At 51.3% G+C, this 18,107-nt stretch overlaps 8 protein-coding genes across 8 annotated transcripts; 2 read left to right on the forward strand and 6 right to left on the reverse strand.

Moving 5' to 3' along the window:
* Window positions 1–29: 29 nt before the first annotated feature.
* BCR38DRAFT_63396 (uncharacterized protein) lies at window positions 30–693 on the reverse strand. Its single transcript, XM_040865527.1, has one exon. The coding sequence runs from the start codon at window positions 588–590 to the stop codon at window positions 141–143; it is 450 nt and encodes a 149-aa protein (XP_040711754.1). The 5' UTR covers window positions 591–693; the 3' UTR covers window positions 30–140.
* BCR38DRAFT_399188 (uracil-5-carboxylate decarboxylase) lies at window positions 484–2,222 on the forward strand. The gene has a single exon (XM_040857706.1). The coding sequence runs from the start codon at window positions 798–800 to the stop codon at window positions 1,938–1,940; it is 1,143 nt and encodes a 380-aa protein (XP_040711755.1). The 5' UTR covers window positions 484–797; the 3' UTR covers window positions 1,941–2,222.
* A 372-nt stretch (window positions 2,223–2,594) lies between these two features.
* BCR38DRAFT_399192 (beta-glucosidase) lies at window positions 2,595–5,010 on the reverse strand (the record flags this gene model as incomplete). The annotated part of the gene is made up of 3 exons (XM_040857707.1): window positions 2,595–4,307; window positions 4,359–4,714; window positions 4,767–5,010. 3 exons carry the CDS (start codon window positions 5,008–5,010, stop codon window positions 2,595–2,597), a joined length of 2,313 nt encoding a protein of 770 aa, XP_040711756.1.
* Window positions 5,011–5,956: 946 nt separating this feature from the next.
* On the reverse strand, window positions 5,957–6,843 carry BCR38DRAFT_460430 (isochorismatase; the record flags this gene model as incomplete). Its single annotated transcript, XM_040862411.1, has 4 exons — window positions 5,957–6,267; window positions 6,331–6,495; window positions 6,559–6,706; window positions 6,760–6,843. 4 exons carry the CDS (start codon window positions 6,841–6,843, stop codon window positions 5,957–5,959), a joined length of 708 nt encoding a protein of 235 aa, XP_040711757.1.
* Window positions 6,844–7,852: 1,009 nt separating this feature from the next.
* Window positions 7,853–9,000, reverse strand: BCR38DRAFT_445538 (Glyoxalase/Bleomycin resistance protein/Dihydroxybiphenyl dioxygenase). Its single transcript, XM_040861023.1, has 2 exons — window positions 8,342–9,000; window positions 7,853–8,290 (listed from the first exon to the last, which is right to left on the reverse strand). Exons 1-2 carry the CDS (start codon window positions 8,824–8,826, stop codon window positions 8,221–8,223), a joined length of 555 nt encoding a protein of 184 aa, XP_040711758.1. The 5' UTR covers window positions 8,827–9,000; the 3' UTR covers window positions 7,853–8,220.
* A 470-nt stretch (window positions 9,001–9,470) lies between these two features.
* BCR38DRAFT_527069 (enoyl-CoA hydratase/isomerase) lies at window positions 9,471–10,673 on the reverse strand (the record flags this gene model as incomplete). The annotated part of the gene is made up of 6 exons (XM_040865378.1): window positions 9,471–9,604; window positions 9,672–9,849; window positions 9,975–10,091; window positions 10,145–10,174; window positions 10,243–10,373; window positions 10,460–10,673. The coding sequence occupies 6 exons, from the start codon at window positions 10,671–10,673 to the stop codon at window positions 9,471–9,473; spliced, it is 804 nt and encodes a 267-aa protein (XP_040711759.1).
* Window positions 10,674–12,025: 1,352 nt separating this feature from the next.
* On the forward strand, window positions 12,026–15,783 carry BCR38DRAFT_468373 (uncharacterized protein). The gene is made up of 4 exons (XM_040862773.1): window positions 12,026–12,993; window positions 13,053–13,185; window positions 13,237–13,738; window positions 13,792–15,783. The coding sequence occupies exons 1-4, from the start codon at window positions 12,412–12,414 to the stop codon at window positions 15,674–15,676; spliced, it is 3,102 nt and encodes a 1,033-aa protein (XP_040711760.1). The 5' UTR covers window positions 12,026–12,411; the 3' UTR covers window positions 15,677–15,783.
* A 1,345-nt stretch (window positions 15,784–17,128) lies between these two features.
* Window positions 17,129–17,948, reverse strand: BCR38DRAFT_488812 (isochorismatase; the record flags this gene model as incomplete). Its single annotated transcript, XM_040864323.1, has 4 exons — window positions 17,129–17,636; window positions 17,728–17,781; window positions 17,840–17,855; window positions 17,912–17,948. The coding sequence occupies 4 exons, from the start codon at window positions 17,946–17,948 to the stop codon at window positions 17,129–17,131; spliced, it is 615 nt and encodes a 204-aa protein (XP_040711761.1).
* Between the last annotated feature and the right edge of the window lie 159 nt (window positions 17,949–18,107).

Raw genomic sequence — 18,107 nt, forward strand, 5'->3', positions numbered from 1 at the left:
GGAAGACGCAAAAGTGAAATGGTTGTCGTCAGTAAGACTGATGATAATAGGTTCGTCAGGAAGTTATTGGAATTCGGACGTTTTAAGTATCGGGAGCTCAAGACCCTGCAGCTGATCTAGACGCTACGCACTTTCTTGGCTCAAGACGGGCGTCGGGTTACATCACATGAAATTAAGCAGGACAAACCACACCGTTCCTGGAAGATGGAACTAAAAACACAGATGGGGAACTTAGGTTGATATTGGGAGAAGCTTGAGCTTGAAAGTTCGTCATTGATACCATGAAATTTCCAGGCCGGTATTCCTGATGAAGAAGACTTCATAGCCACGACCTCCTCTTCTCCAGCCCAAAGACCAGTCAAGGAAAGGCGATGACAAGCTGTGTTGTGAAGTAGTACCCCACTAGATAAGAACGAGCAGGCCAGATAAGCGTAAGGGCAGCGGGTTCCCGCGCGTGTGGGGTAAATCTTCAGTGGCCGGGGTCTTGTTTCTGATGAGTGAACGATAACCGGCGGTAATCGATGACTTCGGATGTTGGTGAGATCTCGCTGAGAAGCCTCTTGTGAAATTTCTCGCCCCAGACACCTCATATCTTCCCGAGGTCACGTCAGTTACTACATCTTGCACCGCAAACCGTCGTAATCCGGGTTCCGAGTGATTGCTTCGTGTATAGCGACAAGCACAGCTACCTTTGTACTCTGAGCTTTTAGGAAGACTGTGCCTTACCATACACCCCGAGCATTTCATTGGTTGATTCTGATATTGAGCTTATTATACTCGACTCGGGATCCGCGAAGATGAGCACATCATCCTCTCGCGTGGTGGACGTCCACACTCACATGTACCCTCCCCGCTATGTCGAACTCCTGGAATCAAGAGACACCATACCCCTGATTCGGAAGTTCCCTGGCGCAGAAGATCCACGATACATTATTTTGCCCGCCGAGGCCGAGTCACTCAAGAATATAGGAGATGATGCATCGTCAAGTCACCTGCCCGGCCGGCCGGTGACATCGCACTATTCCTCGCTGAAGCAAAAGATTCACTTCATGGACACACACAAGATAGACATCTCTGTCATCTCTCTGGCAAACCCATGGCTCGACTTTGTGGCATCAGAAGAAGCAGGCGAGACAGCCAAGACGGTCAACCAGGAGTTCTCATCCATGTGCGCCGAGTATCCCGGCCGGCTCTTCTTCTTCGCGACTCTACCCCTGACCGCACCAACCGACGTCCTCCTCTCATCTATAGAGAACGTCAAGAACCTTAAGTACTGCCGCGGCGTCATCCTCGGCACTTCCGGTCTAGGCAAAGGGCTCGACGACCCCAACCTGCTACCTGTCTTCAAAGCACTAGCAGCCAACAACCTGCTCATCTTCCTACACCCGCACTACGGCCTACCCAGTGAGGTTTGGGGTCCCCGCGCCACAGAAGAATACGGCCACGTCCTCCCGCTCGCCCTAGGCTTCCCCCTCGAAACCACTATTGCCGTCGCACGCATGTACCTAGCGGGGGTATTCGAGCAAGTCCCTTCGCTGCGCATGCTTCTCGCGCATAGCGGTGGCACGCTGCCTTTCCTGGCGGGTCGCATCGAGAGTTGTATAGTGCATGATGGACACCTAGTCCGGGAGGGTAAAGTAGGACCGGGGAGGAGGACGATATGGGAGATTTTGAAGGAGCAGGTTTATTTGGATGCGGTGATTTATTCCGAGGTGGGTCTGAAGGCGGCGATTGAGGCGAGTGGTGTGGATAGGTTGATGTTTGGGACTGATCATCCGTTTTTTCCGCCGTTGGGGAGCGATGAGCAGGGAGTTTGGGAGAGTATGAGTTGGAATCGGGAGGCGGTCGAGAAGGCGTTGGGGGTGGGAAGTGAGGGGATGGAGAGGGTTATGGGAGGGAACGCGGTGGAGATTTTGAGACTACGTGAGGATGAAGTGTGAAAGCTCGGTAGCTTGTGCAGATGGCTCTTCCTGTATAATTATTCGATTTGAGGCAGGAATTTCAGGGCCGATGGTCAGGGATGACTACACATTTCCGAGATATGCAATGGTTTAACGAGATAAATTGGACTACTAGAGACCTTATAGTAAGGGTCCACCTCTTTTTTGATGGTTGGTTTGAAACGAAGGTCGGACGTCACAGAAGCTGACATGCTTCTCAAATATTCGTCCAACTACAAGTTCGGAGGATTCATAAACAGATATTGGTGTCCTTGGATTCATGAGAAACAGTTCGATGTAATGCCGATCAATATGCTAATTCATGGGCGCTAACTTATAAGATGCTTCCTCTCGGCTTCCACCACCTGAGTCTATAAGTGGCTTCCGCTGTTGCCAATGTAGAAATTTTGCCGCAAGACATCTAGGCTACAACCACAAGAGAACATATCATCAAGCTGTGGAGTACCAGCTCATTAGGAGCTAGGAGATCACTTATCAGGAAGTATCACCGAGAGTGCTGACGATTGGTACTTGTGTGTTGCGCACGATCTTACTATGAAAGGGGGATAATTTTCCCATTGACTCCTAATAACCTAACACGCATTCCACTTATTACAGAGTCAAGCACTTCCTCAACAGTTAATATTAGCCACCTCACTTAGTATTTGCTCCCGAATCCTGAGGCCACTCGTCCAACACAACTTGCTGCCCACTCAAAGTAAAGTTCCAGGTCGCCTGCGTGGGCACGTCAACCAACAAGCTATAACTCCCGGGGTACAAGACCAAATTGCCTTGCTCGTCGTGTCTCCCCAGACTTGCAAGCGTCAGATTCAATTTGGCCGTCTCCGTCGCTCCCGGCGTGACATTAAACAGTCTCTGATATCCCACAAGCTGCTTGATCGGATACGGCGTCGGTCCATACTGGCCACTGATGAACCCCAGTGCCACAAAATCAGAGGCCACGCTGCCCGTATTCTCGACAGCAACATCCACGGTTCGGAATGGGCACTGGTCGAGATACGCCGCCGTACAACCCTGCACCAAATCCGCAATATCCCAACCACAGCACTCTCCTTCCTCCCCCTCATCCTCGGCAAACGAGAGGTTAAAATCGGTATACTGCAACCCGAAACCAAACTCCACCGTCGCCCCCTCAAACCACTTATACGTCCTCCCCAGCCTCCCAGTCTCATTATCTGGTCTCAGTGCCATATCCGTCATATCCACCTCTTCCACATACCCCGCCGGATACTGCGTAACTGGCAATCTCCCTGCTGGCGCCGTCTTGCCCATCACAATATTCGCGATGGCGTCTCCGCCCGCCTGGCCCGGAAACCCGGCCCATAATATTGCCGACACGTTCTCGTGCGCCAGAAACGGCGCGTCATCGAGCTGGTCACCCATTTGTAAGATGATGAACGGGTTTCCCAACGAAGCAAGTTGCGTCATGATGTCAACCCGCTCGCCCGACCACCGGATGAGCGTCCGGTCTTCCTCCTCGCCGCTGTTAGATCCGTCGACGTAGATGATGACGTCAGACGCGGCCCCGACGGCGAGAGCGGCCGGGTATCCGTCCGTAATTGGGTCGCCAGGGGCGCCGGCGTAGAGAGTTTTTACGTTGGGTAGTTGGGAGAAGGAGTAGTAGGGTGAGTGGAGGAAGGGGGCGATGCCGGCGTAGTTGCCTTGCATCGAGGTGGTGGCGTTAGCCCAGGGGCCGACGAGGCCGATTGTCAAGGGTTTCTCGTCATCAGTTGGGAATTTCAGGGGCAGGGTCCCGTCATTTTTGAGGAGGACAATACCCTCTTCGGCTGCTTTTAGGGCGAGGGATTGGGCCTGCGGCGTGTTGACGTCGGCGAATGTGAGGGAGCGATAGGGAGTTGAGGAGGCGGGGTCGAACATCCCGAGGCGGAGTTGGGCGGAGTAGAGACGGATGAGGGACTGGTCGAGCACGGATTCGTTGAAGAGGCCTTGGGAATAGGCACTGGGGAGGTGGAGCTGATAGTATGTCCCGCAGTTGAGATCAGTTCCTGCGATGAGCGAGTCGGCCACCGCGCCCTCGCGGGTCGGTGAGTAATTGTGTGGCATGTAGATATTTTGGATGGCGTCACAGTCGGAGACAACGTAGAACCCGTCGTCGGTCCAGTTCCAGTGGTCCCGAAGTACATCTTGGAGGATATAGGAGCTGGCGCAGGTGGGTACGCCGTTGAGCGCGTTATAGGAGCACATTATGGAAGCCACCTTAGCATCGCGGGCACAGGCTTTGAATGGCTCCATGTAGTACTCTGCCAAATCCTGCGGGTTGATTATGGCGTCGAATTCATAGCGCTCGTTGCCGTTCCAGTTTTCGATATCGTAGCCTGCGAAGTGCTACGTATGTCAATATTGGGAGACTAATAGTATAGGAAAAGGAGGGCTTACTTTGCATGTTGCTACGACTTTCAAATAGTTGGGATCACTTCCCTGAAGCCCCTTGATGAGGGCCTTCACGTACGATGTGATATGGAAAGTGTCTTCCCCAGGGGTTTCTTGGCCACGGCCCCACCTAGGGTCTCTGTAGGGATTAATGTTTGGCGTCCAGAAGTCCAGACCCGTCTTGTTGCCATTGTTGAAGGCGCGGGCTTCAGTGCTGACAATTGTTGCCACTGATTCAATGAGTTCATCATCGAAGGCCGCGCCCATCAAAATTGGCTGGGGAAACGAGGTGGCGTAGGAATAGTTGCCAGACTTTTCGAACGTTACTCCAGGTGAACTGGCAACGCCGTGAAGAGCCTCCTCTGTTGGAACTTTAGTACGAGTTTCCACGTGCATTGGTTTGGAGAAACTCACGCCACCACTCATAACTGGGCAACCCAAGTCGGGGAACGCCAGGTGAGGTGCTGCCTACCAATTGGAACTTCTCCTCCGTGGTGAAGGCGGCGACAAGGGCTTTGGCACGGTCTACAATGGACGCTGTGGTGTCACAGACAGTGTTGCTCGCCAGTGGACCGTTAACGCAGTCTGGAAACAGGTGCCCGGAGGCAGATGCACCAGTGGCTAGGAAACCCAGCGTTATAGCGAATTGCAGCGCCATGGTGGGAGTCGTAAGTGGCGAGTCGTCTTTAATTCAGGGACGAGCATTATGCCTATTATATACTACTTCCTCTCACCGACCTCGGGGTAATATTGAGCAACAATCTCCACCAACTTTGGGGACCTTGTATCCGCCCTTCTCCTAATCTGCGAATGCGACAGTTTTCATAACCCGCATAACATTCACAGGCGGGGACACGAACTACCTGAGCTGTAGGCTAGGGAATATCCCCAAATTTCGGGTCTGATCGGTTGAAGGTTTGTCAACTGCGTGGGGTCTATGAAGTACACTTCTCACCGCCGTGGTGGGTTGGCCCAGCTCATGGACGTGCCATAGACCGGTCAACGGCAATTCTGCGGTTCACGATCTCCAGTTCGATTGAGGGGTTACTCGTCATTGGCCAGAGACCATATCATGTATATACCACCCGCCTCCTCAAAATTCTTTTTCTCCAACCTGATATTTTAGCCTAAAGACAGCATTGCGGAGAATGTGGAGAGTATGTGGAGAATATGTGGAAGGGGTGGGGGAGAGTATAGTTCAGAGCAGGGGGAAGCTCCACAGATATTACTACTATATGTATAGTTAGTCTTCTTGGTGGTTGTTAGGCTACTCGAAGTCGGCCCGGTTTGCTTCCAAGCTCAGGTAAGACTCGTTTCTGTGCAAATAGCTCATAGTAGGCTCTAATATCTGCATAGTGAGCTCTCGGAGGATAGTGGTGGCCTTTCTACATCGGAAAAGAAAACATCTGAGGATTGATATCGTTTAGAAAGAGTAGTTCTCTCTCTGTTTCTATAGGGCCTAATATAACATCATATCCCAGCTTGACTTATATTTATCTAAAATCATCCCCTTTTTGCAGTGAATCTTCGCCCCCTAGATTTGCCCACATGCCTTCCCTCCACCTTCAACTCGCTCAAACGCCTCAATCCCTATCCTTCATTATCTAAGGCAGCCCATCCTCCCCGGGCAATACCGTCCCATTATTCACCGCACCCCTATGCCCCCTAGCCAGCATACCATAAACGGGGTAGTACCGATCCAAGACACCAAACAGCTGCTCTGCCCCAGGCGTATTGCGCCAGTCCCGCATGAGCTCGCAAACAATGTGGAAATAAGAAATGACGTTGACGCCCGCGGCACGCATACGGTCGTTGGACGTGTCCCGGATCAGCTCCGTCGTCGTGCCCGACGACTCGACGTTGGCCCACACGCTGTAGCCGGCGTCGACGAGGGAGAGGGCTAGGAATGCGGTGCCTTTTTGTGTTTTTGCGTGAGAATTTATGGCTGATTAGGTGCAGGCTGTGGTGGGATATTTACAAACGTCAGTAGTAATTCCACCAATAATAATCTGCGACTTGTTGGCTGCGATCACAGCATTTTTGAAGTCGGCGTTGTCCCAGGCGTTGACCTCGCCTTGGCGCTTAATCAGGGGCGCGGTCGGGTACCATTCCAGGAATTCGTTGGGTAGAGGGCCGTTTGGACCTAGGAGGTAAGGATTCGGGGTTAAAATCTTGTTTCAGGGGTGAGCTCGAGTATTTTACTAACCAGTCTCGGCCGAGCTTGTCATGATGACGGGGAGGTCAAAGACCTTGCCGAGCTCGGCGTGGGCGTACATGGCATTGCGGTACGAGACGTGGTCGAAGTCTCGGGCTACTTGGAATAGGCCTTCTTGCAGGTCAAGGATGATGAGGAGCTAGAGAAGGTCAGTTATGTGTCAACGAGTTGTAGGAGGGGTGTTGAGAATACGGCATCGTTCTTGTCTAGTCTCTCGTACTTGAACGCGGAGGCAGTGCTCGCGAAGAGCAGGATGGAGTTGAGGTTGAACTTCATGATGGATGATTAGACAGAAAGCCACTTGATCTGGGGAGGGGTTGAGAAGATGATGATGGGTTGTCACAAGGTTTCACAAGTAGCCAGAGGTATGAGAGGTACTTATACTCGTCCAATTTCAGTCCTTTGGTATACACAATCATGATTGGGCACGTCCAGTATCGGCGTTAAGCCCTTCTAATTTACGTTCATCCTTCTATGCCGCCATCATTATTCATGCAAACCCGCCACATTCGGAGCCTGTGTTCAAAATCACGATAATCAACCAACAGCACATAGTCAGCAGCACTTAGAACTGTGGGGAAGAGCAGCAATGAACCGGAGGTTGTGTCCGCTTTCATCCATCTCCGGATTGCCAAATCTCGTGCAACCGTGGCCACGCACGTAGATGGCTAGGAAAGACTGCGTATGCCGGCGAGGCTAGGTGGCTACCTGAGCGGCTGAACAATCTGCAGTATAACTCCAACAACACATTTCAAGTGGCTCGGTGGGGATTTGCTGAAGAATGATTCTGAATCATTACTAAGTCAGTGCATACAACTTGCATACCGCCGGAGAGGTGTCAGTCTTGGCAGTGGAAGCTCTAGATCTCAGACCAATCGGGTGTGTATACGACTGCAGCTCATGATGTGACCAATGCTCTGGTCATGGTTACGTGATTGGGTAAATATCACATTTCAGCCCTTCCCCAAATTCGAGCGTCCCCGCCGTTTCGTATACTTAATATACTATCACAAACGTACGCAGTGGCATCGTGCATTAGTAGATCCTTAGGGCTGGTTGGTGGAGCGGTGATGAGTAAGCCCGTGTAAGCGGAATTTACTAAGTTGGATAAGCCGCTCCAGGAGATAGACACGGGGTTCCAAGGGTGAGGAGATTACTGGGATTGGCTGACACGATAGACATAGCCCTGGGTAGATAGGGCCATCAATCGCGCGCATTTATAGCAAGATTGATGACAGTCGACAGGAAAATGCAAAGTGCACCAGTCCATATGAGCCGAGACAGGGTATTATTTGTCATTTAACGGACCCACTCATAAATGTTTGGATATTATCAGATGCCTCGGCGGATATATGTTGTTAAGGGGACTTTGGTTGCAGGTGATACCTCAGACGAGTGATTCGTCATATGATGTCTACAATAAGTTGAAATTACATTTTGCCAACAAGCCCCATCGTGTATATGCGATACATAAGTGAAGGGGTGTATCGAATGGTACAAACCTTCAAGTTGCCCATATCTATGGAAATTGGTCTTCCAACGGTCATATTCCATTATCACGTCCTTTTAACAAACGTTCTCTAGATCGCATTATGTATCCCCAACCAACCACACGAAGACATTGGTCCACAAACCCCAGCTGGATAAGGGTCTCTAGGAGGGCGTCGGCACCGGCGCATCCTCAGGGATAAATCCCGGCGAGTTCCCAACCTCATTCGAAAGCCTATACCAGCATCAGTATTCCCCAATCACAAATTTTCACAACACAACGTACTCGACCAGATTCCCATCCGGATCTCGAATATACAAACTACTCAGTCCAGCCCGAGCCCCTGTCCGATAGACCACCCCACCCCCCTCCAAAACCTCAATCCTACGATCATACAATCGCTTAGCCACATGCTCAACATCATCCTCGACCAAGAAACATAAGTCCGCCGATCCCGGCTGAGCTATCTGGGCCTTTGGCTCGAACTCCTGCCCGCTGATGTGGAGGTTGATTTTCTGCTGTCCGAAGACCAGGGCGTGCCGCTCTAGTCCACCAGATATGAAGGAGGTGTGCTTCATGCCGAGTACGGACTCGTAGAACTTGATGGTCTGGGAGAGGTCTTTGACGGTAAGAACGAGGTGATCCAGCGAGCGGACTTTGGCTAGGCTGGATATGCTGCGATGGCGGATTGGGGTTGGGGAGCGGAGTATAGTCCGAGTAGCTAGACAGGGCGTACAACTTTTGAGGCCGACTCTCATGGTCGATAACATACTGGTTGCGGGAAAGGTCTCCGAATGTGTGAGATGATGCTGCAAGGGGAGTGAAGGAGGTGAGACCTTGTCTGTTGTGAACCAGAGTGCGGGGTAACGTCGGGGACTGAGCCAAGGTTAATGCTCGAGGTCTCCCGGGTAAATGAATCAATTGAAAATTATTTGTTTGTGAACACCTGTTCAAATACTGTTCTAAGTGACTACAAAATCTGGGTGAAGTAACTACTTTGCATTCGGTTGAGACTATAGCTTGTGAAGCCCTATGTCCGCCTCTATTCCTTCAACGCCAAACTTTTAGACCATCCGCAGTTAGGAAATTCGTAGAAATTTCATTCTCGAATCCCGAACTCCTGGCCTATACTTAATATCATATTTGAAATCTGCTAGTTGGGATATTTCATATTCGTACACGCACTTTGAACCTGTGTCTAAAACGAATAGAATATAGCGGTTTGAACATCTCTAGTATGTCATGGCATCCGGAAGTCCATTATCTAGTTCTGTGCATGTGGTTCTTATCCGCACTTCGAATAGGGTCGGTATCGAATATACACCCCATCTATGGGCCAAGCAGTGCACCTACCAGCATTCCAGTTTCGTATACGCCAGCAATGAATTCGAAATATCATTCTACCTAGACATATCTAATGGTGCTCAAATTTGGGTGGCCGCTTCTCCAAAAACGCCGATAATCCCTCCTTGCAGTCAGCCATGCTGAACGTAGAGTAATAGAGGGCCTTCTCGTGCACCATCCCTGCGTCCAGATGATTGTTCTCGACTATTCCTTTGTCAGTATATAATGCGCTTCTTTGGTCTCTTTTCAATGGCTGCTGAAAACCGCTCACCTGTGAGAACTGCCTGCTTGCCCGCGGCCACGACCGGCGCCGACATAGCGGCAATCCTAGTGGCGAGCTTCATCGCCTCGGCGAAGACTCTGTCCTTGGGGAATACCTTGTTAACAACACCGAGACGTTCGAACTCGGCGCCGGTCGCGGAGTCGCCGGTTAGGATGAACTCCATGGCCTGGTGTGCGTGTCAGTCATGGCCCAGAGGAAGAAATATATTGGTTTTCAGCGCGCTCAAATGTTGCAAGACAAAAAAGGGTAGAAACGAGGCAATGTATCGATCTGCAATGATGGGGCGATTACCTTGTGCTTTCCCAGAGCGCGGGCAAGTCTCTGTGTTCCCCCAGCGCCAGGGATCGTTCCGATCTTCATCTCGGGCAGTCCGAAGCTCGCGTCATCGGCGGCGTATATCATGTCACACTGTGTATTGTTCAGTCGGTAATAGAGTCCAGTTGCGTCTAGGAAAGTCTTACCGCCAGGGCAATCTCACATCCGCCTCCAAGCTACAACAACTGTGTCAGTCACAAAGCAGCCCGTGATCATGAGGTCAAGAAGGGACATTATCACGGACAGCGAATCCTATAACAGCCGCAATAGTAGGCTTAGTAAACCTCGCAAAAGCATCCGTGAGATCCTTCAAAAACTGTCTCTGATGCGCCGCAGCCGTCGAGATTTCAATTAGTTCCTTGAGATCCATGCCCGCTATGCTCTCATGTCAGTGACTACTAAGTTGTGACTCTCCCCGAAGTATGACCCAGGAAACCCGAGAAACTAGGACCACCACCTACCACAAAAAGGCCCATCCTTGCCTCCGGCCACGATGACAGCTCGAATATCGCTCCGCTTGTCGAGGTAGTCGAGCGCCGCCACCATGGCCTCGATCATCGACTGACTGAAGGCATTCCGCTTCTCGAGCCGGTCGAGTTGCAGCACAGCGACGCCGTCGTCATTGACGGACACCTTGATGTGCTCGCTCGAGGTAGCTTCGCTAACGAGATTCATATTGCTAGTAACGGTCCTGTCAACAGCGTTGCGATAAGCAGCCAACACAATAATAATTCGTATATGATCTTAGATCGCCGAGTTGCTTGGGAAGCAAATGAGAGAAGCTGGGCCGATGACAAGGTTCTGTCAACTCTTAGTCACGGATGGAGCCATGTGGTGTTGCGGCCCGCAAATCCAATCGTCGGGGATGAACTCGATTCGAGCGCATCGGTCGATTATACTAAAAACAGACTATACCGAGCCAGACGCCAAGGCTATGCTAGCCTGGAAAAGATGCGGATATAGCATCGGGTTTCCAAGACCAAGTGCCGCGTTCCTATTCCAGGCCCAGGTTCCAGAACATTGAAAAGAAGGTTTTGAACGTCTTTAGCTGGCCGTCTGCTCTCGGCATGTCATGATGCGTTGGTACTGCTTTAGCATCATGTGGTGGCGTTAGAAACATGTCATGCGGCTATATCAGCCTTCATCCGCGGGTTGTGGCTTAATACATTATTTCCTGTCTAACGCATGCAATAAGGTAGGGCCCGGGACTATGTAGTACTCCAATTGGACTGCGGGTTTCAGACAAACAGGGCCAGCCGGCCAAGACAAATGGACTTATTGTTTCTACCCAAACGTCATGCTTGGCGTTGTATAGCTCCCCACTGGCGCTTCCGTCGGCATCTTCCATGATCCCTATGTTCTGGTCTCTGTTCCTGAGGTCCGTGCATGCGGATTACTCGTATCAGATCAGATCAGCTCAGACCAGACGGAATGGAGTAAGTTCCTCTGAATTTCCAAGAGAACCGCGGTAAAGCAGTATTCCATATGCAGCGTTCAATTGTTTATGTCGCATAGCATACCTTGGCAGCCAATGAGAACCTGATTCGGAGGCTGCAGCATCAACGCAGAACTTGATCGTGGGGCCTTTACCTTCTTCTTTTGTTCTTTTTGCGCCGACAACTACCATCCGCTTGCTATTCGGTACTAGCTTTCCTTGTGGCGATAATCTATTGCGTTGCTTAAAGGTAGTTAAGCATGCAAGCTAGACACCACCAAGACAGAAATGCTTCTGTTCTACGCAGCGGCCGCTCACGATATCGGCCCCGTCTCCGCTCCGATCTCGTCAACGGACACTACCACCCTCCCATCAACACCTATATCGAGTCATATGGGATATCCAAATATGGCATCTCACCAACCAAGCGCGGAACCATGTCCCAAATAAGACACTATGATGGGCCCAGGTGGGCTAGGGGACGGCATTGGATCCCTTCTCCCGGGGAAAGCTATATGAAGCTCCGCCGTTAGTTATGATGTTGTGTTCTCCTTTGGCAGTCTATTGAATCTTAGGTACGGCCGGCAATATGATATAGGGCAGTTATGCTGTTGGGAGCCATGGAATGGCAACCTACGTCTTCCGCTGTAACTCTAATCGCTCTTGGCTGTTACCTCGTGAGCCATATATGGTATACACGTCCGTACATGCCTCTTATTATCTTTTCCTATATCAACTGTAGGCTCCTTGAGACTTGAAACCTTTTGGGGACCGTTGAGTCGTCGGCAGATCGGATCATCACTAGGGTTTCCTTCAACTTGTGCATCATCACCCGGGTCAATGGTGATCATCTAAGTCTCCAAAGCTCCTTCTGGTTCGTTCTCCTTCGTCATCCTCTATTCGAGGCAAGATACATGAGTCCTACTTCTATCTTCGTCTCCTCCTATTTTCACTTTTTCTACTTCTTGGGGAAGAAAGATGTCGTTCCAATCCATCCAAGCCCTCTCGCCAGGGGACCAGATCCTCTTTAACCGGTTCGGCCGCGGCCAGACATACCCGCTCGCCTACGACACCGTTACGGCCGCCTTTGATGCCATCGTCGAGTCGTACCCTTACTCAACGGCAGTTCGCGAGTGCTACGGCTTCGAACGCACCATCACATACGCTGAGTTGGACTGGCGCTCCAACATCATCGCCAACCACCTCATCGGCGACCATGGACTTCAACCGGGGCAGCGCGTCGTCTGTGTCTACTCACGATGTATCGAGATGTGCGCTTTCATCTTCGGCGTCATGAAGGCGGGTGGACAGTACGTGCCCATTGATGGAGCCGTCATGGTCGAGGAAAGCTTGGAGCATGTGATTCGAGACTCCGAAGCACCGATAGTCCTTTGTCTTTCCAATTTCAGGGAAAAGGTGGAGAGAAGCCTACCCGAGAGCAGCCAGGCTAGGATCGTTGCTCTTGATACGGTTGATCCAATATGGAAAAAGGGCGACACGCGCGCGCCTTCTGTGGATATTGGTCCTGAGGACGGGGCTTACGTTATTTATACGTCAGGGGCAAGTCGCTGTCGATTCGATCTGGCTTAACTCGACATACTGACTCTCGGCTCAAACAGACTACAGGAAAGCCCAAGGGCGTGGATGTGAAGCACGAGGGGACATGCAATACCCTGCTTAATGAACCGTCCAAGCTCGGCATCACGGTTGGCACCAACGTGGCTTGTGTGCTGATGCTCGGTTTCGATATGTGTAAGTCAAAAACACAATTCCCTCTAAGGCGCCATTAACTTACACGAATAGGCGCTTGGGAGATCCTCGGTACCCTAATGAACGGCGGAACACTGAACCTGCGCGGTCCCAGCCGACCTGGCGGCGATAGAGAAGTCTGGAATACGTGCTTGAGCAGAGTCGACGTCGTCATCACGACCCCCTCGGGGGCCCAGAAGTACCTGCCCCGCCAAGCCGAGTATCCCAATGTCAAGACCATCGCCGTGGGCGGAGAGCCGTGTCCACTGTCTTTGGCGGACGAATGGGCGCCGCACATCAATTTCTGGAATGTCTGCGGTCCCACGGAGATTTCGATTCTCAACACAGCCCATCTTCACAAAGTTGGCACCAAGCTGGCTATTGGGAAACCCAATCCGAACACCAATGTGTATATCCTGGACGAGGAGCAGAATCCCGTCAAGATCGGAGAGCCTGGGTTGATGTGGGTTGGCGGGTTAGGCGTATCCAGGGGTTACCTCAACTCGCCGAAACTGACAGAGGAGCGCTACAAGGTGGATAAGTTCGCCAACGACGGGTGAGTTGGTCACTGGCATACCCCTAAGAGAAGCAGTTGCTGACACAGATTAGCCGAATGATGTTCAACACAGGTGATCTCGGAAGATGGTTGGACAATGGCACCCTGGAGCATCTTGGCCGCAAAGATGACCAAGTCAAGATCAAGGGTTGCCGAGTTGAGCTCGATGGCGTCTCATCTTCTATCGAAAAGTTCCCTTCTGTCGACAAAGCCTGTGCTCTCAAGATCGGCGAAGAGCTCTGGGCGTTTTACTCGGCCTCCGGGGCTGTCAATGAGACCGCCCTGCAAAAGCATCTGGCGACGTGTCTCAATCACTACGCCCGACCGTCCAAACTGATCAACATGGTCGTGGTTCCTCTTACTCCCGGCGGCAAGATTGATAAGAAGGCCCTCAAAGCGCTAGCCGAGGAGAAACTGGAAGCCAGCAGGCAGTTGACCGAGAAGGCCGCGTCCGAAAAGCGATTGACGAATATCGTGGTGTCGGAAAAGCCCATGCCCGTTCAAACACCGCCGCAGTACTCCAAGGAAAACGAGCTGCCCGGCATGAATCACTTCGACATAACGGAGAAGGGCTTGAAGGACGACACCTCGTCGACCAACGAACTCATGGACGGAAAGGAGATCGAACTCCCGCAGAAGAAGGGCTGGCACGGCCAGCGCTGGCTGCGGCACAAGGGTCTCAACGCGTACAGGAAGCTCTTCATCTTCGTCTTCATGATCAACGTCTTCGCCTTCATCGGCATGATCTACGGCACTGTCGGCGGCCTCCCCATCGACGGCCTCGCCACTGCCGTGGCCGCCAATCTCTTGGCTTCCGTAGCCTTCCGCCAGGACCACGTTGTCAATACCGTTTTCTGGCTCGCCACCCGCTGGCCAACTTCAGCCCCGCTCTGGATTCGTCGGCACTTCGCCCGCTGCTATCACATGGGCGGGATTCATTCCGCCGGCGCGGTGAGCGCGACGATCTGGTGGATCATCTTCGCCGTGCAGTCGACGATGTACTTCGTCAACGGGTCCCAAATCTACCCCATCAACGCCGCCACCGTGGCGCTAACCTTCGTCGTCCTCGCCTTGTTTCTGGCCATCCTCGTCATGTCGTACCCCTCCATCCGGATGAAAATGCACGACCAATTCGAATGGACGCACCGCTTCGCGGGCTGGACGGCGCTCGTGATGGTCTGGGCCCACATCGTCGTTTCCACGGCTTCCATCTCGCAGGCGAGCGACCAACCCCTGTCCCTGGCCCTGTCCCAGAGTCCAGCCATGTGGCTGGTGGTCTTCATCACCCTCTCCATCGCGCTGCCCTGGATGCGGCTGAGACAAGTAAACGTCATCCCCGAGCCGCTTTCAAATCATGCCGTCCGTCTGCACTTCGACTTCTGTACTCCTCCCCCCGGAAGGGGAATCCGCATTACCGACAGCCCTTTGCGGGAATGGCACGCCTTCGCCACCATCACCGAGCCGGGCAAAGCCGGCTTCAGCATCATTGTGTCTCGTGCAGGCGACTGGACCGGCCGCATTATTGAGAACCCACCGACAAAAATCTGGACCCGAGGTAGTCCTGCCTCAGGCGTCCTCCGCGTCGCTCCTTTGTTCAAGAAAATAGTGCTTGTGGCCACAGGCTCGGGCATAGGACCCTGCATGCCCGTCATCATGGCGGGGAAAGTCTCGTGTTGTGTATTTTGGTCTACGCCCAACCCGGAGAAGACGTACGGCGAGATCATTCTCAAGGCGGTCCAGGCCACGGATGCGGGCTCCGTGATATGGAATACGCGGACGCAGGGACGTCCTAATATGGCGCTCGAGGCGTACAAAATGTATAAGGAGAGTGGGGCTGAATGTGTGTGTGTTATTTCGAACAAGGTGGTTACCACCAAGCTGATTTATGATCTGGAAACGAGGGGAGTTCCGGCTTTTGGACCTATTTGGGATTCTTAAAGAAAGAGCGGGTAAGATTTACTTTGAAAGCATTTATTACCATTATATTCAAAAGTTTCATATGTTATCTAAGTGGAAATACTACTGGTGTGTGAAAGTGATGGGACATGCGAACTAAAATCTAAAGATCTGGACCACAATAGGCGATGTATGCTCATCAAGCACCCTGAATCTTCTTAAGCTTTCAGAATATTATGCGTCAATGGCTCCTGGACAGTGTCTCAAGATACCGGTTGTGTAGTGCATTCTTTGTGGGGATTGTTCGTCTTGACGATTGTTTTATTTCCATCTGTTCTGACAGGATATCTCTTGCTAAGGGTCAGACTTTCCAACATACGTAACACAATTTACGCAATATCCAGAAGCATAATGCCTTTCGACTCTACTTCTGTAGTTGTATGGGTGCCATTTGGTATCCAAGTTGTATTCGATGCCGCACTTATGTTGCCATGTGGAGTTGAAATTCAATACGATGCGATTGATACTAGAGCTTTAATGAAAGAGAAGTAACTGAGTCCTATTCCAATGGAAAGAGTTTGCTAGTAATATGAACGTTCTTCTACTTGACGGAAATATAGTTTAGGCTTATACTCGCGGCTCAGTGGACCGTTCGGCGTAGACTGGGCATTCAAAGAGAACGCTTATAAATTCGGCGGAGGAATTGAAAATGCTTGGCAAGATATAATACCTTATTAAGACACAAGTTTGTGTATTAAACATGGTAACAGGCCCCATGATTACAAGTTCGTATACTGTGCTTAGGTAGCCCCGAAGGTTAATACGGCTGATACAAATGGCCGAAACATGATATCAAACCAGAACTGTCATACCCTTTACCAGGCCTGTCAAACTATATATTGCAACCTTTAGCCTTGAAAAGATCCAGTACACTGCGGGTCGTTGATTTTCAATATTACGAAACGGTCCTGAGATTGCTTAGAGGACCAATCCCAACGTGTCTCAGGATAGTCTTTCAGTGAACACTCTAACCTTGACTTGGACCATTCGATCCTGGAACCATACTTGTCCACGTTGACAAACAATGACCAGTCCACGTAGCTGCATCGAGTTCCGAGACATGGTACATTCAGAAGACAGGAGTTGATTAATTACAGGTTATACTCCCTTTTCCGAAATCATGAATCTAATATTGGTAACCCGAATATAGAGCTGTAGTTAGGGCCACTTCCTAGGTTGTGCTTCGCGCAGCTACAAACAAACTATCCGAGCTGTAGAAGTGGTATACCTCCATGCCAAATTATCCATCCAGATATTTATGCATGGAGCGTTGTAGATATACAACGTGCCCAGTGATTTGCCTCAAACTCCCTTCCCAGAACCCTAAACACATAGAAGTAATTACCCAGTCCTAGCGTCTACAATCACTCACTCCTAGCCCAGTCCTCCAATTCCCTCTCAGCATAATAAGTATCACTGCGCAAGCCTGCCTACCTACATCTTACTCAACAAACCCTCCAACGCCACTTTCGTATCCTGCCCCGTCTCCTTGACCACCCTCGCCACGTCTCTAAACTCAGCAATCCCCGCATCCCCCATACACTCATACAACCAACTCTCGCTCGTGGTGATCGTCGCACCCTCTTTTCTCAACCGATCGAGCGCGATCCCGACTTCTTCCTTGTTGCAGCTCGACACCCCGTCCGCGAGAACGTAAACCTTGTGCCCTGCCGCCAAGAGGTCGAGCGAGGTTTGCGTTACGCAGATATGGCTCTCGATGCCTACGATGACGATCTCCGAGGGCGCCGACGATTGAAAATATTTGCTGAGTTCGGGAACCCACATGCTGAAGTAGGTCTTGTCGACGGTGCAGACGGCGGAGCTGAGTAGGGGAGCGAACTCGGGGACGGTTCCGCCTAGCTTGGCTGCGTTTTGAGTCGTTACGTAGACAGGTACTTTGAGGACTTGGGCGGCGCGGAGGAGCTTCTGGGTCGTGAGGATGCTACAGTCAGTGTCAGGGCCCAGTTGCTAGGGAAGAATGTGCCATTCCCTATGGGGGTATGGTTCGGTGAGGTAGGTAAGTAGGTAGGTACATTTTATCAAACTGCCAAATAGCATTCCGGAACTTCTCTTGTAAGTCGCAGACGCTGTTTGTTCACAGCGTGTCAGACCAGGCCCTTTAGTAGATAGCCAGAAACAACTGACAAGATGGCGGGTCTTTCTACTACGAGTGAGCTCTCATTTGTTCAAGTCAATTGGGTCCTCTGACAGACTTACGAAGACGACGCTTGGGAGCTCCTTGCTTGTCTGCCATGGCGGACGAGAACCGTAGCGATCTCGAGAAATAGAAGGGCCGCTGGATGTTCGTTTTGTATGGGTTTACGCAGCGAAGATGGAGGGTCGTTGGTGCTCGCACAAAGTTCATGAGTTTCGTGCTAATGTAAGAACGAAAGAGAGAAAATTGGACAAGGAT

This window comes from Pseudomassariella vexata (genome assembly GCF_002105095.1).
Source record: "Pseudomassariella vexata strain CBS 129021 chromosome Unknown BCR38scaffold_14, whole genome shotgun sequence".
NCBI classification, from domain to species: domain Eukaryota; kingdom Fungi; phylum Ascomycota; class Sordariomycetes; order Amphisphaeriales; family Pseudomassariaceae; genus Pseudomassariella; species Pseudomassariella vexata.

Excerpts from the sequence above, each read along its gene's own strand:
- BCR38DRAFT_63396 (XM_040865527.1), bottom strand. The coding sequence starts at position 590 with ATGAGGTGTCTGGGGCGAGAAATTTCACAAGAGGCTTCTCAGCGAGAT.
- BCR38DRAFT_399188 (XM_040857706.1), top strand. The coding sequence starts at position 798 with ATGAGCACATCATCCTCTCGCGTGGTGGACGTCCACACTCACATGTAC.
- BCR38DRAFT_445538 (XM_040861023.1), bottom strand. The coding sequence starts at position 8,826 with ATGTTATCGACCATGAGAGTCGGCCTCAAAAGTTGTACGCCCTGTCTA. Across the intron at positions 8,291-8,341 it reads CCGGATGGGAATCTGGTCGA|GCTTTCGAATGAGGTTGGGA; the intron begins GTACGTTGTGTT and ends ATGCTGGTATAG.
- BCR38DRAFT_468373 (XM_040862773.1), top strand. The coding sequence starts at position 12,412 with ATGTCGTTCCAATCCATCCAAGCCCTCTCGCCAGGGGACCAGATCCTC. Across the intron at positions 13,186-13,236 it reads GATGCTCGGTTTCGATATGT|GCGCTTGGGAGATCCTCGGT; the intron begins GTAAGTCAAAAA and ends TTACACGAATAG. Across the intron at positions 13,739-13,791 it reads GATAAGTTCGCCAACGACGG|CCGAATGATGTTCAACACAG; the intron begins GTGAGTTGGTCA and ends GACACAGATTAG.